The 26,456-nt window shown below is 35.8% G+C and overlaps 3 protein-coding genes and 1 long non-coding RNA gene across 8 annotated transcripts; 1 reads left to right on the top strand and 3 right to left on the bottom strand.

Annotated features, from left to right (window-relative positions):
* Positions 1-3,447: 3,447 nt before the first annotated feature.
* On the bottom strand, positions 3,448-6,138 carry LOC122316809 (14-3-3-like protein). 5 transcript variants are annotated; one of them, XM_043133607.1, is made up of 5 exons: positions 5,516-6,138; positions 4,835-4,957; positions 4,329-4,445; positions 4,107-4,223; positions 3,448-3,625 (listed from the first exon to the last, which is right to left on the bottom strand). In XM_043133607.1, the coding sequence occupies exons 1-4, from the start codon at positions 5,990-5,992 to the stop codon at positions 4,155-4,157; spliced, it is 786 nt and encodes a 261-aa protein (XP_042989541.1). In that variant the 5' UTR covers positions 5,993-6,138; the 3' UTR covers positions 3,448-3,625; positions 4,107-4,154. The 5 variants fall into 5 exon arrangements, with proteins under 5 accessions (XP_042989541.1, XP_042989539.1, XP_042989540.1 ...); XM_043133605.1 differs by having other exon boundaries at positions 3,550-3,799; XM_043133606.1 differs by having other exon boundaries at positions 3,550-3,844.
* Positions 6,139-7,863: 1,725 nt separating this feature from the next.
* On the bottom strand, positions 7,864-10,492 carry LOC122316810. The gene is made up of 2 exons (XR_006244311.1): positions 9,927-10,492; positions 7,864-9,684 (listed from the first exon to the last, which is right to left on the bottom strand). It is a non-coding gene; the product is annotated as an uncharacterized LOC122316810 (long non-coding RNA).
* A 1,999-nt stretch (positions 10,493-12,491) lies between these two features.
* On the bottom strand, positions 12,492-13,782 carry LOC122316395 (zinc finger BED domain-containing protein RICESLEEPER 2-like). Its single transcript, XM_043132915.1, has 3 exons — positions 13,489-13,782; positions 12,639-13,383; positions 12,492-12,553 (listed from the first exon to the last, which is right to left on the bottom strand). Exons 1-3 carry the CDS (start codon positions 13,780-13,782, stop codon positions 12,492-12,494), a joined length of 1,101 nt encoding a protein of 366 aa, XP_042988849.1.
* Positions 13,783-23,385: 9,603 nt separating this feature from the next.
* Positions 23,386-25,560, top strand: LOC122316891 (plant cysteine oxidase 1-like). The gene is made up of 5 exons (XM_043133723.1): positions 23,386-23,708; positions 23,839-23,990; positions 24,202-24,346; positions 24,513-24,716; positions 24,917-25,560. The coding sequence occupies exons 1-5, from the start codon at positions 23,585-23,587 to the stop codon at positions 25,003-25,005; spliced, it is 714 nt and encodes a 237-aa protein (XP_042989657.1). The 5' UTR covers positions 23,386-23,584; the 3' UTR covers positions 25,006-25,560.
* Positions 25,561-26,456: the final 896 nt, after the last annotated feature.

Here is a 26,456-nt window from a genome sequence, read left to right on the forward strand (position 1 = left end):
TATTTGTGCAAGAAGTTTAGCAAATGCAACATTTCTAGTGGAAAGTAGACAAACATGTGACCATCGACTTGATGCATCAATTAAAACCATAAAATATCTGAACGGTCCACTTGATGGTTGAATAGGCCCACATATATCCCCTTGAATCCTTTGTAAAAAAGATGGAGATTCAAAAACAACCTTTGAGATAGATGGTTTGATAATCAATTTACCTTGAGAACATGCAGAGCATGTATATTTATTGGATAAGATAATCTTCTGATTCTTTAGGGGATGCCCATACGAATTATCAATTATTCGTCTCATCATTATTGATCCCGGATGTCCAAGGCGATCATGCCAAGTCATAAATATTTTGGGATCAATGCACTTCTGGTGCATTACAACATGTGATTCAATTGTTCTCATTTCTGTATAATACAATCCAGATGAGAGGGTAGACAGTTTTTCTAATACGAGCTTCTGGCTCGAAATTATTTTAGTAATGAGAAGATGTTCTTTCTTGTCTTCGTTAATGGTTTCAATATGACAACCATTACGACGTATATTTTTAAAACTTAATAAATTTCTTCTGGATTGTGAAGAAAATAGAGCATCATTAATACAAAATTTGGTGCCATTAGGCAACACAATATAAGCTCTTCCGGAGCCTTCCATTAGATTCGATGAACCGGAAATGGTATGAACATAGGCTTTACTCAATGTTAGATTTTGAAAATATTTTTTATCTTTAAGAATTGTGTGAGTTGTAGCACTGTCAGCCAGACATACATCTTTATTATTCATCTCGGAGATAGAAAGTTCATCAATAAGACTCATGATTTTGAAGTAGAGGACTATTAGCTTCAAGATCGTCAGAACTTTCGTACTGATAACGTGTTATGAAACTATCGAAAAGTAAAGAGAGAGATAGATTTATTATAAAACTTTCTAAAAGGAGAGAGGGAGATAGAACTCAGAGAAGTTATGAAACTTATGAATTTCTTAAAAAATTCAACGATATATATAGGCGTACAAAGGGAATTATGCTAGCTTACTATGCAGTACTATGCTGGCACTATACACTGTGCATATGTCGGCCATTCACTATGCTAGTTACTATGCAATACTATGCTGACACTATGCACTGTGCATTATGTCGGCCATTCACTATGTTAGTTACTATACAGTACTATGTTAGCACTATGCTAACACTATGCACTGTGCATATATCGGCCATTCACTATGCCAGTACTATGTTGTCACTATGCTAGCACTATGCACTGTGTATTTGACGGCTAGCTCAAGGTGATCATACAATTTATTTTACAACAATGTTATTTTACAACATTTTTTATAATTTTCCGGATAATCCTATCTCAAGATGATTTTATTTCTACAAACATAAGGTTTAAAGTGGGCACCACATAAGGACCAATTTCTCCAAGAGAGAGGTCCCATTAAACACGAAATGTTGAAACAACGCACCTTTCCGAATTGCATTCAACCCATATAACGTGACTGGTTGATTGGACAAAACATAATGTGACAATGAAAACAAAATTTCAGAATATTATTAATTTATTATGCCGTTGACCGTCCCATCCCATGGTAGACGGTCTATCGTACCACAGACTGATTAGTCCACAAACATGATGAAGAGTGAACATCGCCAGCACACCGCACCCACAATACAATGGAAGAACCGAGAACTCCCTCACTGAGAACTAGCACTGACTCTTTTTATCTTTTTTTTCTTTTTTTCACATATATTGGGCTTTCTTGCATTGATTTTTGTATCCCTACACAGACTTCAAGCCCAATCTCAACATTTTTTTTTTAATTCATAACCTAAAAGTCTTGCCATGAAAAAAAAAAAAAAAAATCCCTAAAAAGTCTTCAATGGAATAGGTATTTGGAATCTCGTGTAGAGTACATTTGAATAGATAACTAATAAAATAGTATAGAGAAAAAAAAAATAGACAATTGAATATGGAATGCATTTGAAAAGCTATAACTATAATATAATAGATTAACAGTTGACAAATAAAACTTTAAGTAAGATGATGCTTTAATGTGACTAGGTTGTGTTTGAGGCATTAACTCATCTCAAATGATCTCAAGTAACTTTATACGGATGTGAGTATTTGAACATCCAAACACGTTGAGCTCATCTCAGAAATTGATCTTAGTTAGAAAATATATAGTTTTGCACTATTTATAGGATCCACTCCACTGAGACAGAGGAGCTAGGAGCTGTTCATCATTGCCCCCTGGCCCAGCAACCCTCTCTCTCTCTCTCTCTCTCTCTCTCTCTCTCTCTCTCTCTCTCTCTCTCTCTCTCTCTCTCTCTCTCTCTCTCTCTCTCTCTCTCTCTCTCTCTCTCTCCTTCGTAGTCCATCTTTTCCAAAAACACATGCACTAAAAAATATTATTAATAAAACCAATAATTGATAGGACCTGCAACTTTTATAACTTCCTAATAAAAATTAAACATAACTCAACATATTTTATACATCTAAACACTTCAAATTCATCTCAATGGGACCCACAAACTCACTATTTTCTATTCACAACTCTTTTCAACTTTCTTCACTATCCAAACACACCTTTAACACTCCAAAATTTGGAGGCATGTTTACAACATTAACAATTCTTAGATTGTCCAATCAGTTGCTCATTTGTTTCTCAAGGGTCGAACAAGAACTCACCAATATGAACTTTCAAAAAAAAGAAAAGAAAAGAGAACTCGCTAATATGTGATGAAAACCATCATCAAATATATTTACACCATTTGGAGCATACCCCTCCTCTAAAAGTGCAGGGAAGAGGTAGAAAGAAGGTAATGAGCTTAATGGCTATATCTTTCTTTTTTGTTGGGAGTTTATATTTGTTTCCTAGTTCTAAACAGTCCGCTATCCTGTTTTGTTTTTGTTTTTGTTTCTTTTTTTTCAACTTTTCATCTTCTATAACCCCTTCTTTCCCCTCCTGGTCCTTCTCCATCCCTCGTACAAAACACATGATTAGGCCTTATCAGTAATCATCATCAGCACAAAGCTCGTTAGAGACCCATGGGAACATTGAATAGATGTAGATCATATAAATGTTTAAAGGATCATGTAGACTGGGACCGATTGTCCCAACCAATACTCCCAACCGATCAGTGCAATTCAGTTTTGATTTTTTTGTTTTTTGTTTTTTTCCTCTTTCAAATACTTTTTAACATCTTTAAACATTAAAAAAAATACATAAATTTAATAAATTTAAGATTTTTTTTTTAATGGGTCCAATTCATCAGTCCAATTAATCGGTTCAAAAAGCATTTTCCATGTTTAAAAGATACCGAACAATTATGAGCTTTAGCAATCACTTTATATGTGACTATATTACCGGGCCACATGTCAATCTGTTGGGGACCAGTAGGTCGAGACACACTGTCCGCCCAAAAAAAAAAAAAAAAAGAAGAAGTCATACGGCAATGCTGCAACCTCCCGCTCCTTTAGAAAAAGTAATTGACCACATGTCAATGATGGACTATGTTATGCCTCATCACACGCAGACAACTCATAATGAGTCGACAACACAAGCTTCAGCTTTCGACCATAATTTTCATAAGGTTCATCGCCCAACACCAACGAATATTTAACTGGATGCCAATCACAGTTCAAACAGGCTATCATAATTATTTTCGATTCAAACGCAAACGTAAGGAAAGTCAAAGAGTGGACTGCAGTAGTGTGGAGAAAACCATCAAAGGAAAATCGGTATGAGATCATGCTCATGCCCTGGGAACCAATTAACTATGCTCATGGTGGGTATTCTGAAAGTATTCATCAAACATCCAACAAACGTATCAATGAACCTTCTGATCTGATAGAATAAAATTTTAATCAAACTAAAGCAAGACATACCCATTTTGATGGATCAATCAACTTACACAAGTAGAAAACAAAAAAAATTAAGAAGCTAATGATAGAAAATATATTTTCAAAATGAAGGCACATCCAGAAACACAATAACGTGATAGGACAGGCTAAATGGACTCGGTACGCCCATCAATTTGATAACAATTAAAAAAAATGCCTAAAACTTGGTAGCAGCAAAATTAGTAACAAGCACCTTCTCACCTTCTCCAGTTAAAACGCATAGAGGAGAAGTTGAGTCTAACACATAGTTCAATGAGCTGCCTGCTGTTCATCATCCCGCTTGGGTGCTGCTTCTTTGATCTCATCTGCCCCATCATCCTACATGGAATCCAGAAACAATTCAGAATCAAAACAAATATTAATACAACAGTGATGCAGGAGAGGTGAAAATAGGGCATAACCAAGAAGGATCTAGTACAAAACCTGCATGTCAGAGCTCCAAAGAGTGAGGTTGTCACGGAGAAGTTGCATGATCAAAGTGCTATCCTTGTATGACTCCTCACCCAGGGTATCCAACTCGGCAATTGCTTCATCAAAAGCCTGATTGGCACATTCAAAGGTGACACAAATTAAAAGAAATCGTATGAAACTAATAGTTGAAATCAAAATAGAGTAAAGTCATATCAGTTATATCTTTTTTGCTTGACCCAGTTCTACTATTAGGCTGTCCAACAGATCGTGGTCAAAACAACACAACCACCTTAAGACTAAACAAAAGAGGCCTTGTCATTTGTTTGAACTGGAAACCCAAGAAACAATCAGGTAAATTTATTTTTCATTTCAATAAAAAATAACACTTGCTTGCTTGCGTAGCTAGAGATGATCAATCTAGAAAAAAAAAAGTGCCAGACATCTATTCAAATATACATATATATATATACACATACACATATATTAATATGAAGATAATGATGTTCAGGTTCCCCAACCTGTTTAGCAAGATTGCAAGCACGATCAGGGGAATTCAGAATCTCATAGTGAAACACAGAGAAATTCAGAGCAAGCCCAAGCCGGATTGGATGTGTAGGAGCCAGCTCAGCGTTGGCAATGTCCTGCAGACAGAAATCTATATTCGATAAGTTTATAACACAGAGAAGCAGCAAACGAAACCTGAATTATGATCATAACGGAACCTATAATCAAGCATATAATCGAAGTTACAAATAAAAAAACACAAAAAAGAAAGGTATCAGCAAAGTTCTCTGCACGAAATAAATAGTAGTAATTTAAAGCAGAAACTAAATGCAGAAGTAAAGTTTTGCATAAAACTGCGATAAATAAATGCATTCGCGTAATATACGCTCCAACGGTCAGTTACAGGAGAAAATGAAAGATTTATCAAAACAGTAAACACCTAAAACTCTTTTGTCTTTCGCATGCATATCTAAATTTAACACAAAGTTATTCAAAATCAAGAATTTCAAATGCAGCGTCAATGTCGATCTAAATCCTAAGCATAATAACACATCCACAAAACATTACTAATATAAGCCGAAGAGCCAGCCTATACATTAAAACAAATTATAGTTACAGTATATAGGAGCATTTAAAAATAATAATCTGGAACCCTACAAGCAAAAGGCAGGATAACGATGAAGAATTAGTGTGACCTGAGCGGATTTGTAGGCAGTAAGGGTGCTCTCAGCGGCTTCCTTGCGGTCGGTTCCGGTCTTGAACTCTGCCAAATACCTGTGGTAATCGCCTTTCATCTTCAGGTAGAAAACCTTGGAGTCACCGGAGGAGGCGGAGGGAATGAGGCGTGAGTCGAGGAGCTTGAGAATGCCGTCGCAGATGGAGGAGAGCTCCGACTCAATCTTGGATCGGTAGTCGCGGATCGTGGCCACGTGGTCCTCGTTGCCACGGCTCTCCTCCTTCTGCTCGATGGAGGAGATTATGCGCCAGGAGGCTCGACGCGCCCCGATCACGTTCTTATAGGCCACCGAGAGAAGATTACGCTCCTCTACGGACAGCTCTTCGTTCTCCACCGCGGCCGTGACCTTCTCCATGAACTCCACCATCTCCTCGTAGCGCTCGGCCTGCTCGGCCAGCTTCGCCATGTACACGTTCTCTTCGCGAGCTGTCGCCATTTTCTTGATTCAATAACACAGAGGAGAGAAAGGGAGGGGAATTACAAATTAGACGGTTAGATCTAGGTTGTGAAATATTGGGGACTTTCAAAACAAAAATAGTAAACTGGGGGAAGAGGTGGCCTTTTTTTGTGCTACTCGGAACGATAATTGCGTTGGGAGTTTGATTTTATAAACTAAATGCGGGCCGCTGGATCTAAGGAATTGGGTTAATTCCAGATCGGATGGTTAGCAATATTATATCATGTCCGAGTAATAATGTTGACTACAAAAATATTTTACAATGATAAATTTATAAATTGATGTGGTTTGATATGATATGTTAGATTATAAAATTATTTTTATTATAAAATATATCAAACGTATCATATAAAATTATACCAATTTATTTTTATGAAATTTTTTTATAGTTATAATACTTCTTATATTAAAATGTACTAAGATAAGATTATAAAGCCAGGTTTTATAAAAGAAAAATGCTAAATATATTTTTAAAAAACTTACTCGCACGTCAGTTATTAATATTTTAAAAATTATGAAATTTGAAATTTGACATTTTAATTTTAAAATAAAATTAACAAAATGAATATTTTAAATAAAATTATAAGTAAAAGTAAAAATATATATAGCAGTTAGCACTACTCTTCATAAAACAAGAGAATATTTAATAATAAAACAGCTTCATATTTATCATAAAGATATTTTTTTATTAAAAGGTCATAAATGTATTTGATTAATGTTAGGATTTTAAAATGAAACAAATTATATATCAAATATTGAGTGTATGTTTGAGATTGCGATAAGAAATATAACTTATAATTTTAGGATTTATAACTTATAACTTAAGTCATAAGTTCTACTATTAAAAAGTTATTTACTGTTTTGTAACCATACGTTTAAAACATTTTCAAATATATTACGTTTGTTTGGAAATAAACTAAAAAAATATTTTCTGAAGTAGAAATGACGATTATTTAAATTTTTAAAAATTATGATTATATCATTAAAAGTTTGAAATTTATAATTATCTTAAATAAAATCTAATGGAGATTTTTGTCCATTAACAATAATTTTAAAATTCAAATTATATTTTGCATTATTTGAAAAAAATATATTTGAGGAAACGTGTCAAAACGTAATTTTTAACTTATTTTAGATTTATAGTATTTTAATATATAAGATCTAAACAATCTAATTTTTTTATTAAATAACTTTTAAAATTATTTAAATACTTTTTAGACTCCTACTACAATCCTAAACAAGCCCTAAAAGTATGTAGCAATGTTCAAGTAATTGATTATTTTTTGTATGCTTTTAAATCTTTTTCAGTTATATTCGGATGGGAGTTTTTTTGTAAAAAATAAACAAGTAATCTCTTTCCATCTTAGATTTTATCTTCTCTAAGAGCATCCCCATTAGGTTCCCCATCTACATCCCTATAATTTAACTCAAATATTCATTTTTTCAAATTATTCCCTAAAATTTGTTTATCTTCTAAAAACCTCCTACATCCCATTCCTCATCCCTATCTCTATTCTTTTAAATAATATTTATCTATTCTTTTTTTATTACTTTTTTTTCTCTCTTCCATTTACAATCTTAACTACCAACTGTTTTATCTTATTATATATTTTTTAAAATATCACTTTCTACTAAATATTTATTAGAGATTTTGACTATCCAATATAGTATTTTTTTTATAAATTGAAATTCGTATTATTAAAATAAAATTTATTTATTAATTATTGATTGCCTTTTATCTTTTATCTTTTGCGGAGGCAGGTTCCACTTTGTCATTTGCTTTTCCTTCTATTTGCAACAAAGGAAGAAATCCAAAATTACCCAAAAGAAATAACCACTGCAATCAGTACTTGGAAACTGAAAATCTCTGCACTGAGATGTTGCTGTGACAAAATCCATGAGATAACATCCTATAGCTACACATATAATCCTTCACTACAGGATAAGAGGTTAAACAACGAAAGGAGCTTCATATCCAAGCCAAAAAATAAAGATCCTGGTACAATAAACACAATAAAAAAAAAAATTGAACCCAAAATCATACCAACAGTAATTACCTCTCAACCGATCCAATATGTAGTAGAAAAAACCTCATGCAAACCATAAAATATACAATTATAGAAAATAGAAAGAAACCCATGTGAGAAATAGACTAGGATAGTAAATCGCGGCCACAATCTTTCTCCAGAAAACCCATGCCCATCAATGGGAAATCCACCAAAAACTACTCCCCCAAATCAAGCAAAACACATACAGTTATTTTTACACTAACCAGATAATTATTTCTCTCACAAAAATTGATCATGGCATCGGGAGGAAGAAGATGGGCAGCCAAAAACAGAGAAGGGGAGAGAGAGAGAGAGAGAGAGAGAGGAAAAGAAAAATAAAAGAAAATGAGGGTTTTTGGTACATACGATCTTTAAAGAGAAAATATTTTGAACTTACCAAAATTTGACAATGGAGATCTGCAATCGATGGTGCTGAAGTGCAAGGGAGGGCCAACCGTTTCAGAGAGAGAAGACGCGGGATGAAGGGGAGATCGCTGGAGCCAAGGACCGATGCGGATGTACAGTATTTTAACAAATATAGGGATTTCCTGTATAGACCGGAAATGAAGTCCGTAAAATGGGGATTGGGATGGAGATGGGTTTTTGATGAAAACCCTAAATTATTCCGTAAATTATAGAGAAGAAAACCATATGCAGAACCGAATGGGGATGCTCTAATCAAACCGGTCGATCTGATTAACGAAATTTAAAAGTAATAATAATAATAATAATAATAATAATAATAATAATAATAATAAAATAAAAGAAAGATAAAGGTGGTCGGAAAAGGAGTAGTCCTATGAGATTCAGGCCTTTAATGCCCTTCGGCCCAGCTCGCAATTGATGCAGCCATCTTTGCAACCAAACCTTGCCCAGTGACTAGGCTGCACCTAAAAACGGATGGTTTAGAAAAGGCCCAGCTGCTTGACAAGTATAAGTATTTGAAGATGCTGCCACCATTTAAAATCAAATATTGTTTAAAAAAAAACAAAGGATTTATGATCATCATTTATAGATATTAATAAATAAAATGAATCTATCATATAATATAATGAAAAATAATATTTACAATCATAAAATGCATAACTGCGCACTACTTTTAAAAAAAATAAATAAATATAGAATTCAAATCCACCTTAACTAGGTTTAAGTGCCATCAAACAGCCCAATCCATCCCAATCCAACCCAATAACTAATTAAAACTTTCAAGAAACTCTCTCCCTCCACCTACCTTTCCCAACAACCAGCATCCCCTTTTCTTTGACTTCCCACGGAAAACAAGATGTCAGCATCTCCATCTACGAAACCAACAGGAACTCAAACCCAAATTACATCCTGAAACGACCTTGACTTGCAGCCAGAAACAGATATTGCTACTCAGCTGTCCGCTCATGTCCTTATAGGAAGAGTTATATCATCCAGGCCTTTGAATAGAAATTCTCTGCATGCAACAATTAAAATGGCTTGGAGTTTTGCAGGGAGGCTAAATATTAAAGATTTGGATGTGAACACTTTCTTATTCGCTTTCAAAACCAGCAAGAAAAACTAAGAGATGTGGATCAAAGACTATGGAATATAAAAAGATTCCACATGCTCGTTAGCGACTGGCCTTCGAGAGCAAGCCTGCAAGAAGTAGATCTGAAGAAATCAGTTTTTTGGATCCAGATACATGGATTGCCTTTAGAGTTTATGACAAACCAAAATGCAAATAAAATAGCAATGAAGCTTGAGAGATTCATTCAAGTAGAAAGAGCAGGGCATCTAGGAATACTTTTGAGAGGATACATGCGTGTTCAAGTAGAGATAAATGTGGAAAAACCACTACCAGGGGGATTCCCACTTATAAGGCCAAGAAGAGCAGCTACCTGGATTAGCTTCAAATATGAAAGACTCTCGAATTTGCGGCTGTCTTGGACATATCCAACAAGTCTACCCTCTCCTACAGGATCAAACTGAGGTAACAAACTATGGCCCTTGGATGAGAGCGGAAAGTCAATTCACTAGACGTAACAATGGCATGGAAAATATGCAATATTCACAAGAGCATTTCCCAATTGAAATCATCCCATTTGGAACTTCTCATCAGGCAAACGAAACAAGGAATTTCTTCCTTGATGATCGAGTGAAAGAAAAGAAAAAGTACATCCAGCAGAAGTGAAAGGAATGATCCAAAATACTTTCGCAAAGGAATCCATGGAAAATAATGAAGTATTGGGAATGAATAGTATCAATGAACCAGTGAAAATTGGCCTGTGAAGCTGCATGAGCATGAAGATGGGAGACATGTTCACAAGGACATGTGGAGGCACATCAACAAAGGAGACAAAACAGTCAGAGGTATTTAAGAACAATGATTATGGCCATTTAAATTATTCGACTGAGGAAGAAAATATCCAGATCAACTCTCAACCACCCATTCTAACAAAACAAATCTGACGGCAGTAATCAAGCCTCAAGCCTTTAAAGCCAGCCCACATCCTTTTAATTCTATCTTATCACCTTACAGTATCCAACCGATGAAATCAAAAGATCAGAGTGACCAAATAATTGGTAAGGGGCCTGAAGATCAAAGTCTTTTTCATCAAATTTAGCCGAATTTGAAAACCTTCAAAGCCCAACGAACTTAAGCCTAAAAAATCACTCACTCTCAATACCAGTCAGCCCATCCGGAAAATCAATTCTATCCATAAGGCCTAATCAAACAGACCCACCAATAAATGCAAACCTAGCTCACTTTGAGAATCCTAAAAGCCCAATGTCCATTCAGAATTTAACAAGCCCACATCTGAATACTTATCCCTTCCACCCAGGCTTAAACCGAGACATCCCCTCTGTTAATACCCTTTCCCAAAACCAAAATCCACCACCAAAAAATCATATGGCATTCGTGGCTTAACCTGGGACTGGATCGGAGATGATTCATGAGGTTTTTGGAGGGAAAATGAACCAAGATGGGAAGGAAATGGAAAATGAAGAAAATGTACCAATAGCAAGTCTCTTCAATTCAAAACTCAAAAGTCAAGGTTTTCCCCATACCTGATACACACAACTCTCTCTGGTACTGAATCCAAAACTCAACTCTTCAATTCACTCACAATAGTTGATGCGGCTGAAGTGGCAGGGCCTATGCTGCCACAAAGCCAGAAATGAGAATATTGGAATGGAATTGTTGGGATCTTGCCCGAACCCGTGCAATTCGAAATCTTAGGGCAGCAATCAGGTCCTATAAACCTGATTTGGTCTTCTTATCAGAGACTATTTTGAGCACTGTGAATATTTCATCTTTTGTAAATAGACTAAATTATAATATGTATGTAAATGCATCCCCAAGTGGAAAATAGGGTGGTCTTTTGGCTTTGTGGATAACTGGACTTGATGTAGAACCGATTTTTGTGCATTGTAATATAATATCTATGTTTGTGTACTCGGCTCCCACTCACAATCCGTGGTTTCTTAATCTAATATACTGCCTTGCTCACAATGAAAAAAAATGGAAATTTTGGGATCAGTTAAATGACATAGTGGACAACTTTAGAGGTCCTAAGCTAGATATTGGTGACTTTAACTCAATTATCAGCTAGGAGGAAAAGTATGGTGGTAGACCTTTTGCTTGTTGGGCCTAAATACACTTGGAGTAATAATAGAGGTGGGAATAGGGGTGCTACCCCCCCCATCCCGCCCCCGCCCATGCGGGGGGGGCTTTTTTTCCCCGGCCCCCGCATGGATGGGGCGGGGTACCTCGTCCGGTAGCGGGGGTGCGGGGGAGCCCCTCCCCCCGTCTAGCCCCCGGCTTTGGTGATGGGCCCTTGGCCCATTGAAATATTTTGGGTCATTTTGAGATCAAATAAGTTTTTTAGGCTCAAAATAATCCAGAAACACAATCCAAATTTGTTTATAGACGAAAAATTTAACTACAACTATATTTCTATATTAAAAAAACTTTTTTAAAAAAATAAGAATACAAATACAAATATTAATTACTAAATTCCAAGTTCAAAAACTTCAATGATCAACCTTATAGTCTTATACTATTAGCCTATTAATTATTAAGTAACTAAGGCATGCACTAAGCTATTACAAAATTACAATGATATAAATTACAAAATCATGTCAACTAATAAACAATTAGAAAATTACAAAGACATAAAAATAATAAATACTACAAATTGTACCATTAATAATTAACATTACAATTAATTATAAATTAACATAATCATAACATTCGGAAATTTGATCAATTTTTTGTGGCGGTGAGTTTACTGAGACATTCCATTGTGTTGAGATATGGGCAGATACATAAATCCTGCAATAATAATAAATTAAAAATAAAATGAATTAAAATTATCAATATAAAGTTTTAACTTATAAAGTAAGGGATCAATTCTGCAAACCATGAGCAATGGTGGGTGTAGAGTCTAATATAAAAGAATTCATACTGCAACGGAGGATGTAGCTGTAGACGTCGTCCCAACACTAGGTAATGCATGCATCACTACAACAATTAAAAGCAGAAATTAACATAAATTAATTTTAAATAAATAAATAAAAATAATATAATTGAATTCATAGGCAATTACCAGATCCAAGTGCATCATCACCCTCATCGTCGGCGTTGACATGATCATAATCAATAACATCCGGAACATGAATTGAACTCCCTGTGATCCAATTTGAGGTGAAAATCAAAGACTCAACAGTGTCAGGATCTAATGAGCTCCGGAATGGATCCAATACGCGCCCTCCAGTGCTAAAGGCCGACTCCGATGCTACGGTACTAATAGGGATGACCAAAATACTGCGGGCTATTTGTGCAAGGACGGGATACTTGGGGGCATGTATCTTCCACCAAGTCAGGATATCAAAGTCTCGTACATATGGTTCAAGATCTAGACCAAAGTATTTGTCTATCTCTGACTTAGCCTCTATAGTACTCCTCGTGAATGGGTTCCCTTCCATCCTATCACCCCAGTCCATTCTACGTTTTTTTTCACCCCTAGCATCTGGAACCGGTGGGAGGATAGCAGTAGGTGCCGTAATATTACCACCCCGCGAGATGGTAAACTCATCAAATAATCTATCAAGGGTTTCCCTAACCCTTAATGCAATATGCTCCGCCCATACTTGCTCATAGGCAATACCCAATCCATATACCATGCCATCCATCTTAAACCGGGGGTCAATGGCAACAGCTACATATAACAACATATTAGCCCTATCGAAATTTCCCCCCCAATATTTGTCGTACTTCGCCCTCATCAATAATGCCATCTCCTGCAACCTAGTGTGACCGCATGCAATAATCTCATCTAATTCTTCTTTTACCTTACATATTTGTTGACAGAAATGATGGGATGTAGGATACAAAGAACCAGATAAAATCGTCGTAATCTCGTAGAAAAGCCTTAAAAAATCTACGAAAGTAGATACAACATCCCAGTCCTTAGTCATCGGCTTCCCCAATCCTGGTTGATCTTCAAAATATTTTACATATTGGATGTCTTCCTCACCCAATAAGGCAAATGCCAACTTATACTCCTGGGCTGCCTCCAACATCAAAAATGTTGAGTTCCATCGCGTAGCCAAATCAGTACAAAACCCCTTCTTTGATGTTATTCCCGCAGACCGCGCATCAACCTTGAATTTCTCCAATCTAGTAGGAGAAGATCTCACCCATCTTATAGCAGTCCTGACCCGAGCAATAAAGTCATTAAGATTTTTCATACCGTCACCGACAATAAGATTAAGAATATGTGCCGCACACCTCACATGCAAATACTGACCACCCAAGATTGTCTTATTTGCCTATCTAAGAAAGGTCTTAAGATATCCCAATGCGGTATCGTTGGACGATGCATTATCAACTGTGCATGTCACAACGCGTGTCAACCCCCACTCCTTTATAGCGGCCTCCAAGGCCCTCCCAATTGTCTCACCCTTGTGATCGGTGATTTGACAAAATTTGAAAATTTTCTTATGCAATGTCCATTTCTCATTAACAAAATGACAAGTCATTGACATATAATTAACATTTTGGACCGATGTCCAACAATTAGTGGTCAGGCAAACAAACTGACCCGCCAAAAAACCCCTCAACCTCTCTTTTTCATATTGATAATGTTTTTTACATCCCTTGCCACCGTGTGACAAGAAAGAAGTTGAAACCTTGGTTCCATGTAGTGACAAAGCGCTTGGAACCCTAACCCATCCACCACTTGAAAAGGTAACTCATCCATGATTATCATACGGGCTAAGTGTAACCTACACTGCTCAGGATCATACTTCATGTACCCCTTCAACTCAATACCCCCTCTACTCCCATCCTCCATTTTTTTAAGTCCAATTTCTAGCCTATATTGACTCTTCTCTAGCAAAGATTTTAGAATTGGACTTACTTTACATTGCTCTTTTAAGTGCACCTCTAATTGCGAGGTGCCATGTCTCCTATAATGGCATCTATAAATTTTTTCACAATGATTACATTTGGCTTGAAAGTTATTAGGATCACCACCCTCTAGTTTGGTGAAGTGAGACCAAACTATGGAAGCAGGTTTTTTGTTAGGCTTAGGGGCGGGGCAAGGGGTAGGGGTAGGGGTAGAGGCAAAGCTACCCTCAATTGGGGTAGGGGTAGAGGCATTGCTACCCTCAATAGGGGAGCTCGCACTAGAATCTGTCAGCAATTCCATGAACTCAAACAAACAATAGATCTGAAATTACAGCAAACATGAAAAGTATTAACATCCAACAGCAACAACCAAATAAACACGTTAGTGTAAGAATTTTGTTTTGTTTAATTTAATCCAATCTTTAAATTGAATTTTTTTTAAAAATAATTCTTTTATATTAAAAAAATAATGCAGTCAATTATACGAGGTCATTGAAATATTAGAATATCATGCTCGAAAATGACTACACGTGAAAAGATCGAATGGTTTTCAACTAAAGTGAGCGTCGTGTGAACTGTGAACAATATTTAGAGTCGAGACGAACCAACTATTCAATGCTATTCTAACAATATTATTTCTAAAATATATATCTTGTATTCATTGTAAATACATTACGACTACGTAGGTAATTCCATACACACATGATCTATACGGCTTTTTATAGTAAGAATTGAAAAAAAAAAATACACAAACCTCCCTCAAACTACGTCGTACCACCAATTTACAATTACGTACCCCCATTATACCCGCAACAATAAATTCCCTTTATAAACAAATTGAATTCAAAGAATTTGAAAAACAAAAAATCTTCAAAAATAAATTTAAATTTAAAATAAAAGGCATGAATTTCTGATCATCTTGGTTTTAATTTGTTTCTTTAGATATTTTTATTTATTAGAAATATTAATATTTTAGTTTTTTCGAAAATCAAGCTTTTAGAAATTAATTGAAGATGGTATTTTTTATTTTTTTTTTTCAATTTGACTAATGAACTACAACAACTGAAAAAAACAACTGAAAAAAAACGTTAAAAGAAAAAAACAATAGAGGCAGAGACAATTTTGCTGATTATGGGTTCTTCAACTTCTTCCATTAAAATCAAAATCAACCACACGAACAAAATCAAAATCAAACTCAAACAAAATCAAAATCAACAATCGGATCCTCCACACTCCACAGCACAAAATTAAAACACACGAACAATCATCATAGATTCACACACATGCACATTCAATCCTCCACAGCACACAATTCCAAATCCCATCCTCCATATCCATTAATCCCATCCTCCACTAAATAAACAAAAAATTTAAATGTAAAAAAAAATAAAAATAGAGAGATATACCGGCTGGCGAGGTAGCTGCGGACCTGCGGTGGGCCGATGGCGACGGGGAGGTGCGGCGACGATGGGAGAGGGGGGAAGAAAAAGAACTCGGGAAAGGGGGGGGAGTGCGGCGACGATGGGAGGGGGGGTACGGCGACGGGGAAGTGCGGCGGGGGGGGGGGGGTTCTGCTGTTCTGGCCTCTGGGCGCGGGGGGGGGCGCCGTTTCAAGTTTCTGGAATCTGGGGGGAACTTCTGGGTAGTGTATCGCCGGGGGGGGGGGGAGGTTTAGGCCTTAGGGCAACCGGCACCCAAAACGGCATCGTTTTCAGTTTGCTGGTTTTTAAAAAAAAAAAAAAACCTTCAGGTGCCAAAACGACGCGGTTTTGGACCTAAAGGGATTTTTTTTATATAATATATATAATTATTAATTATATATATTGCCGAGGCGGGGCGGGGGTCCATCCCATCCCGCCCTCGGCCCCGCCCAGGGCCCTACATACGGGCGGGGTAAACCCCGCCCCCGTGTTGTCGGGTGGTGTAATCCGCCCAGCCACACGGGGGCGGGGCGGGGTGGCAGCAGGGCAGCGGGGCGGGGCCCCGCTGCCCACCCCTAGGTGGGAATGATCATATAAGAGAAATCCTAGATAGGGGGATTGTTAATACTCAGTGGTTAGACTTATTTCCTAATGCAACCATCAAACATTTGCCCATAAATGCCTCGGATCATGCTCCTATTCTTTTGGATACTTTGGGAAACAATCTTCATAAATCAACCTTTAAATTTGAGAAATTTTGGTCACGAGATCATACTAGTCATATGGTTATTAGAAAAGTTTGGAACACTTTCATAAATGGCACCTCCAGTTTCATTTTCACAAAAAAATTAAAAAAAAAAACTGAAATTGGTTCAAAAAGCTCTAGCTAACTGGAATAGACATCACTTTGGCCACATCCAATCTTCAATAAAGGGGGCCACAGTAATCCTCTCAAATATTCAAGAAAAAGACCCAAACCCTCACAATAGAATGGTGGAAGACAATGTAAAGGCTAAACTGAATGAGCTCTTAAAAAGAGAAGAAATCATTTGGAAGTAAAAATCAAGACAATATTGGCTCACCACAACAGACCTGAATGCCAAATTCTTTTATCTCACAACCACCATTCGTAGAAGGAGAAACACTGTTGATTCACTCAAGATTGGACCAAACAACTGGTCAATTGATCCTAGTTTCATCCAAGCAACCATCATTGATCACTTCAAAGATGTTTATAAAACCACAAACTATGAACTAAATGATGACATTGATAACCTTTTCCCTGGTAAGATCACGGACCAAGACAACAACTTCCTGTGTGAAATTCCGTTGGATGAAGAAATTTTTGCCACCATTAAACAAATTCCTTCTGGAAAAGCTCCAAGACTTGACGAGTTTTCTGGATTCTTCTATAAACACTATTGGGAGATCATAAAAATTGACTTTAATGAAGCTATTCGTAACTTCTTTATGAATGGAAGACTCTTAAAAGAAATGAACCACACTCATATTGCCCCCATTCCAAAGACAAACAATCCAAACACTGTCCATCAATGCAGACCGATCAGTCTCTCAAATGTTTGGTATAAAGTTATTACAAAGATTTTAGCAAACAGGCTAAAGAAGATCCTTCCGAAAATGATATTTCCTCATCAAACGGCCTTCGTTCCAGGCCATACCATCCAAGAAAACATCATCATCGCTCAGGAAATTTTTCATCATCTCAAGAAAAAGAAAGGGAAGCAGGGATTAATGACCATAAAGATTATTGACATGGAAAAAGCCTTTGACCTTATAGAATGGAACTTCATTTTAAAAATCATGAAAAATCTGGAATTTCTTTCCAAATGGGTTAACTAGATAAAAGAATGCATCACAACGGTTTCATATTCCATTCTTATCAATGGTGAGCCAAGAGGTTTTGTAAAACCTAGTCGAGGTCTCTGATACCACCCTGTGACGTCCCCAAATTCCGTTTGGGATCGGATGAACATTTGAAGCGTCGAGACATGCAACACAAGGTTACCTGCCCCCGTTCATAACATATAAGATGCAATGTTCCTAACATGCATTTAACATTATGCAATATTCACAGCGGATAATTTTTTTCTTTAGCAATACTATGCACCAAATTGAAAATATCTCAAATGCTTAAAACATACTTCATACATAAAGACCCATTGAGTAGATCACAACACTAGTCCAAAATGGTTATGATCCAAAAAATACTAAAGATGCAACTCCATTGTACAAGTAGTAATTTACGTTAACTACTATATTAACATTGACGTCGCACCGTCGCTTAGTCAACTGTGTCTAGATGATCAGCTCCTGATTCTCCTTCAGGTCCTGTAACAAGATCTACCATTCGGGGGGAATGGTAGTTGGGACTACCAAAATGAGATTTGATTACAAATCTCAGTAAGTTAACAAAAAACTTCCACACAAGCTAATGATGCATGCATGACAGTAAAAGCATAAATACATAATCAGATTCATAAGTAATTAAAGCATAACTTGGCGTACAACATAGCATAATTGACATAACTTAAATTGAAACATGAACTGAACTGAACTTGACTTGACATAAACTTGATCTGAAACTTGACTTAACATGAAAAATACATACTCCACAGTTGTTGTGGCCCCATGTATTCTACACAAACTTGACTTAACATGAAAAATACATACTCCACAGTTGTTGTGGCCCCATGTATTCTACACAAACTTGACTTAACATGAAAAATACATACTCCACAGTTGTTGTGGCCCCATGTATTCTACGTGTAAATACATACTCCACAGTTGTTGTAGCCCCATGTATTATACGAAAATTTATTCTTTAACTGCTTAAATACATACTCCACAGTTGTTATGAACCCATGTATTCTACGTGTCACAATTGCTGTGTCTCACGTAGTGTATGCATCACAATTGCTGTGACCCCATACATAAGTAATCAAGATGAAACGTGACTGGAATACGAAATGACTGAAGCCTTGACGTAACATAACGTGACTTGAATATAACTTGAAATACATGACCAACTTGAGATAGAAATATTTCGTAACATTGCATAACATATAATAGACAACATATTTAACATGACATACTTGCAACAGTGAATATTACATGACTTGACATACATGTAATAGATGGCATACTTAGCATGACGTACTTGTAAGGTACAGTAATACATGACAGAATATATTATGTAACAGATAAAAATTGACGACAGAATAAATTCTGTATAATAGACAATTACGTGATAACTTGGCATGGCATGACATATATGATAACACACATACATACACTGTAATTCCTTTACTTAGCACAGATACACAGTAGACTGCTAGTAAGTTAAAAACTAACTTACCTCGATCTCCGCGTTTCTTATAAAACTTCAAGTGCGACCACGAGGAAATGTAATTAGTGATTCTAAAAGTTAGAACTAAATCACTAAATATTTGAAATATGAAAAATACTAACTTAAAGAGTAAAATTTTCATTTTACTCTCTACATGTGGGAAAATGACCGTTTTACCCATAACTTAAGCATTTTGCATACTAAGTCCAAAAGTTTCTAAAATTTACATTCCTCATGTAAATTTTGTCCTAAACTTAAATATCAACTCAGAAAAATTTAAAACAAAATACAACTATGAAGAACACACTGTGGCCGAAACATCCATAGGCCATTTCCCTTGATTTTTGTTGCAATTCTTTCCAACTTCAAAACTCATGCTTAAACCAAAATTTTGCAACAAACATCTTCTAATCCTAAGTTCAAAACCATACTTAAAACATCCATTTAGAAAAAGCTAATAATTAACACCAAACTTTTTTGTAAAAAGATCCAAGCACTTGAATCACAAGTTTTGACCTTAAATCAAAACATCTCCAAGAATTTCAAAAATCAAATCTTACTTCTAACATATTCATAATATCATCCTAACATCAACCATGCTTTAAATCATCAAACTAAAGTCACCAAAATCACAAAATAGTTTTACATTTAATTCAAAAACAAAAACTTTTTCCTCAACTAGTTTTGATAAATCTCTTGATCTATGACTTATAAATATATGATCTTCTAACCAAACCATCACATGGTTTAAAAAGATGTCCTAAAATATATATAAACTTCTAATTCAAGATCACATGGTTAGAAATTAATCAAAACATAAATTTAGCCAAGAATATCCACACTTTGGCTTATCTGAATATCTTTTTGCATAAAATTTCATATCTTTGAAACTAACATCAAATATCTTCAAAATAATAATATAACATGTATATAAGATGCTTAGGATCCTCCAATAAAATTATCAAAGTCATTGGAATAGGTTTAGACCACCAAAGAGTTAAACTTTCTCAAAATAGAAACTGTTTTTCCTCTTCCAGTTTCTAAGTTTCTAAATCTAAGAAAATCTTTCATCAAAACCTTTAATCATGCAAAAATCCTCAACCAATAATCATATACACATGTTAACAATACTCCATAAAAATTTCGGACCAATATTTATCCATTAGCTTGGTCAAAAACTCCAAACTATAACATATTTTCCAGTTTATCTCCCAGAATGACCTTTCTATAGTTTATACAATATTTGACTAACCAAATGATCTTCAAATGAGACAAATAAGATATCCACGTAAACTAGACTAAAAAAAGAACAACTTATATGAAGGAGATTTTATGATAAAATACTTACAAAATCTTCGAAATGGGTGTGCAAAAGACATCCTAAAAGCTGTCCGAGAGAGAGTGTTTGATATTCTTTCAATAGAAAGTGTAAATGAAGATAATTTCGTGGGGAGAGGTGGCTGGAGATACTTATGGATGAGATATGGAAGAGATGAGGCTGGAGTTGAGAGTTGAGTGTAGTTTTCTCCTACCCAAAATATCTATAAAAGATTATCTCATAATATTCTATCCAATAGTATCTACAAAAAATCAACTTAAGATATTTTTATCTAATAATATCTATAAAAATCAACTCAAAATATTTTTACCCAATAATATTCATGAAAATTACCTCAATATATTTCTTTTTATCCAATAATATCTACAGTTTTGAACAGACGTTTTGTCCGAAAATATGAAAAAATGTTATTGAGCCATAAGACTTTAAATAACCCTCTGAGTCTAATGACACAAACCATAATACATTTTGACATTTCTAACTATCTCCAATAATCAAAAACACACTTCTGATACCATAGTAAATAATAACACTAACTATGTAGTTAGATAAAAACCTATACGATTAATGGATTCGTGAAAACTTATGGGGTTTTCATGAGATTCCTAAAGTTAATAGAAATTTCACAATTGAATTTCTAGCGGGCTGTTACAAAAATCATGGAAATCGATTTGTCAACCAAAAACCATGGGAGGTTTAGGTCTTCGTCTAACTCAAAACTTCAACAAAGCTTTCTTATCAAAAATTGGTTGACTTCTAATTCAAGGAAAGGAAAGTTTTTGGAGTAAAATGTTAAAATTAAAATATCTTAGACAAAATTCCTTTTTCTCCACCCATCAAAAGCAAAATGATTCATGGATATGGAAAGGTATTCTTAAACAAAAAGAGTTCTTGCAAAAAAGCTTGTACTTTAAAATAAACAATGAAGTAGGGGTGAATGTTTAGAATGACCCTTGGATCTCTATTATGCCAAACTTTACTCCACAACCGAGAGATGAGACCATTCAAAAAGATCCCACCCTAAAAGTTTCTGAACTCATGATGGAAAATCCTAGAAGTTGGAATATCATCTTACTCCAAGCTCTCTTTAATCAAAACTCAGTGAATGAAATTTTAAAAATCTCTTTGGCCCAACACAATTATCAGAATGTTGATGATAAACCCATTTGGATCCACCATTCTTTGGGGCAATTTAGTGTTAAATCAGCCTATGCCGCAATCACTTCAAGTTCTGATAATAGTACAAACAATTCCATTCCCTCAAATACCTGGAAAAATCTTTGAAAACTAAAAGTTCAAGATAGGCTGAAATACTTATGCTGGAAAATTCTTAGCAACATAATTCAAACCAAAGAGCTGCTAAAGAATTTTTTCCCCATTGATAGTGACAATTGCATTTGTCCCATTTGCCAAACAGGAATAAAAAGTCAAGAGCACCTATTTCTGAACTGTAGGTTTACTAGGATGCTTTGGAGGCAATCCCCTTGGCCTCTTAATATTTTCAATCTGGCTGAGACAATGACCCATTGGATTGAATGCATTCTAAGTCCTAACAAAACACTAGGCATTTTTCCAGATGAAGAGCATTCTTTCCAGATTTTTGCACTTGTTGCCATGGATAGTATCTAGTTTCTTAGGAATAAAGTTGTCCATGATACTATTAAACCAGATCTTGAAATGTTCATTTCTCAAACACTGAAAATTCTTAAAGAACATTGTGAAGCTAGAGATAATGTTATGATTAACAATAGCCATAACTGGAAAACTGTTCCAAAAGATCATCACATCTTAACATTTGACATAGCAGTAAGAGAAAAGGGAAGTATTGCTGCCACAATCTATAGGAAAGATGAGGGGGATATCGACTTTATTCAAACCAGATTCATCCACAGCACAAATCCTAATCAAGGAAAGGCTACAACATTACTCATTGGACTTAAAGCTGCAAAGGAGGCAAATATACAAAATCTAATCATTACAGGTGATTCCTTGAATACAATTATGGTAGCAAAGGAAGCATCACACAACCCAGATTGAATGACTCAACTGGTAACGCAAGACATTCGTCATATGCTGAGTACACTAAACAGCTAGCAGCTGAGAAAAATGCATCGAGATCAGAATCAATGCGCACACTCTGTTGCGCAATGAGCAGCATCCAAATTAATTTTTGGAAGCATACCTTTAATCCTTGTTCCTCCTTACCTATTAAATTTTCATAGTTGAAAAGACCCACCTATCTTTTTTATTAAAGACTGTGCCTACTTATGGGTACTAATAGTTTGTAATTCGGATTTTCTATTAATAGAAGTAGACTTTTAAAGTTTTTCCAAGCGTTAATAAAAGTGCATTTAATATTGCTCTTATAGCACTCTTTGTTTATGGTATCTAGGAAAAAATAACTAAAAATATATGGATTGTTTTATGTGGTTAAGGAAAGAAACAAATCCAATTTCTCATACAGTACACCTTATTGTATACTTTTGGTTGATGATGCACCTGAACAACCACAAGGAATCTTACTTTGTGATTAAAATATAAGAAAATAAAATAAAAATTAAAATAGTTCTACCTGTTTCGTGGCCAGCATCTAGAAATATATATCTCTTAAGGCGCCACAAAGCAAGCCGTAATACAGTTTTGCGTTCAAAGCTTGATCCGGTTGGAAAACGCACTCTCACATGATTTCCACGCTCCACAGTCCACAGCCCGCTATAATTACTTTGAAACAAAGGGCCGGCAGATATTGTGTGTGTGAAAATCGATTTAAAAAGGCTCACTGTAACTTATAGCCTACAGAAATAATCATTCCAAACCAGACCAAAGAAAAGCCAGCCCACTGTAAGGTGGAAGTCAATACATGCCCCAGGTTTAGTTTTACATCACTTTGAATTTAGAAACTCCTGTTTCTCGGTCATCTTGTACCATTTATATATACAGTCATCATCACTTGGAAGGGATGCAAATCTAATCACACCATTTAATTTTCCGACGCTCAAAAGAAGGAAAAAATTATGGACCGAACAATGGAGCAGAACAGCAAAATACAACTGATATATGATGCCTGTAATGCTGTATTTTCTCAGAAGGATCAGCTTCCAAGTTTCCAACAAATTCAATGGCTGAGGAATCTCCTAGGTATTATTGCATGTTACTCTTAATTTATGGATCGGTCGGTCATAAGTTTGCATGATCATTGTGCGTGCTAGGTTTTAGGCCATCAGCTAGATCTTCTGTAATTTTTTCTTTTTTTGAATCGTGAACGTAGACATAACCTCAGCCATAGATCTTGGAATTGATGAATTTGGCCTCTGTGGATCTCCGTCAACAAGCCCAAAAAGTACTGTCGAGGGATTGATTTGTGGACAAGGCGTCCGTAACATCACTTACATTCATATTTATGAATGTGACAATTTCTCTGTAAGTAGAAACATGATCGATGTATGTTTATTCCTAGCTAGCTTAGGGATATATTTTTTTCTTTCGCGTTACATGTGCTGATCTGGGCAGACGATCTATACAGTAAATACTAGACAGACGTGTTCCTTTCATGGTAGATCATGAAAGAATTATATATGTTTTGCGGCCAAAGCCAATACGAGGTTTTAAGGTTATCTGGATTTTTGAGCAGATGGGCGTGTTTTGCTTCCCAGCAGGCGGGGTGCTTCCTCTTCATGACCACCCTGGGATGACTGTCTTGAGCAAACTCCTCTATGGATCTGTTTATATCAAAGCTTACGATTGGGTGAAAGTGGTGAATTCTGGCTGCCAAACGTGTAAGCTAGAAACCAATTAAGAATCATACGTTCTGCAATAACATTATTATTTTTTATGCTCTGTCGACATTTGCCTGCTGCTAAAATGCATTCGTTTCCTGTTTAACTTGAGCTAACCTGGGGCCTGGTGAGAAACATTGACATCATGTTAAAATGGTGGCTGCAGTTGGATTGGCATCCAGAGCAGTAGATGGCATTTTCAAGGCGCCATGTGAAGCTTCTGTCCTCTTTCCAAGAAGTGGTGGTAACATTCATTCATTCACAGCGCTGACTCCTTGTGCCATCTTGGATGTGTTATCTCCACCATATTCTGAAGAGTTTGGAAGGCCTTCCACTTACTTCTCAGACTTCCACATCCCATCACTGCCAGGTACGTAATTACATAATAAGCCAACTCATGATCGTTGGACAAAAAATTTCCAATTTCAAATTAAGTACTTATTTCATAAATGTAATTACTTTCTCCAACTCGAAGCTCCAAATTTGAGTAGATCGAATAGATCGAGTACTCTTCACTCACACAGTGCATATTAAATTATAATTCGTTTGTTTTCGTTGGGGCACGTACAGGCTATGCTATGCTCGAGGAAAAGGACCTGCCAGACGATCTAGTCGTTACCGGAGCACCTTACGTTGGCCCTCGAATTAATGTCGCCTAAAAAGGACCTTTGTTTGTTGCCAGGCAGAGTGCCTAAAATATATGTGGTGTGTATATGTGTATGTAATACGTACATGTTTGGCTCAGATAATATGCGTCATGCGGCATGTGTATGCTGATCGCGCCGAAGATTTGGCAACGAGCATGGGATCGATGTTTGTTAACCGAACGCAGAATAGAGACGAGGTTTTGGAACTGCCGTTGCCATAAGGGAATTATAAATTTATGACAAGTTGACTGCGTCGGGGATTTGGATGTTCCCTTTGGAAGGACTCTAGGGAACATCCAAAACACACGTCAATGAAATATTCCACGCATTTTGGTCCCAAATACAGATCATGTCACGTGGGCTAACCTGAATATAACCTATCAAAATCTCGTAGATTAAGAAAGTTTTCCATGGCCCAGCTACTGTTTTTTCTTTGCATGATATATGTTGTTAATCTCCAATTGGATGATCTCGTATAATTCATATCACGAGTCTCTAGCTAGCTAACAGATAGCCATAAATTGAAAGAGATGTTTTATGGACAAAAAGATATTTTTATTATCGTCATGTGTGGGTTCAGTCATGCATTGAGGTACATGATTCATGCGCGCGCCTTTTTCCAAGGGAAAATAAGAGCCGCTAACGTCTTTTCTGGTCTACATGATATGTCGTCATGATCTAAGATATAAAAACTTAGATCGATGTTCATGAGCCCTATTATATATAATTATTATATATGATTAAGGATGGGCCTCTCCTAATCATGTGAGATCATGTCGTACTGTACTGAGAATATTAAAAGTCACAGTTGCTTGTATATTTCAAATGCATATATAAGACGCTAAATCGTACTAAAAATTTATCTCATAATTTTGCACGCAACACTCGGCTGAGTGCATGAATGGGTCAAAATTCAAATATTATGTCTCTTCTTTTTTTCGTGTAAAATTTTTGCGTACAATAGTACGCTGTGAAATGAGTTTATGACTTACATCTCCCGGCCCCCACAAAGAAAAAACCTAAAGAAAATGAGGAGTGGACGGAAGTAAAAGATTATTTTAAGAACAAATATAAACAATCAGCTCTTTGTAGTCTCTAAAACGACGTAAAATACTTCTCCTAGCGCCTTTGCTTTCCAAAAATATAAAAGAATACCCACAGCATCTCCAAAATCTTAATTAAAATTTCACTTCAAATAACTATAAAATCTTAAGTCCCCAAAAATCTTAAAATATTTTAGTTTTTTAATCAAAACTTTAACCTGAGGCTTTGGATGTGTTTTTATGGCACACAAATTTCAGTTTTCCTGCCCCTCGATTTGCCTCTCTCATTTCTTTGTCCCCATAGGTTGTGGTCGTAACTTTCTTAAGTAACTCATAACTTTTAAGGCCTAATCCGTTAAGAGAATTGCTCTAAAAAAAATTATATAAAAACAATCTCACAAACTAATATAATTTCATCTA

This window comes from Carya illinoinensis, chromosome 7, assembly GCF_018687715.1.
Source record: "Carya illinoinensis cultivar Pawnee chromosome 7, C.illinoinensisPawnee_v1, whole genome shotgun sequence".
Taxonomy (NCBI): domain Eukaryota; kingdom Viridiplantae; phylum Streptophyta; class Magnoliopsida; order Fagales; family Juglandaceae; genus Carya; species Carya illinoinensis.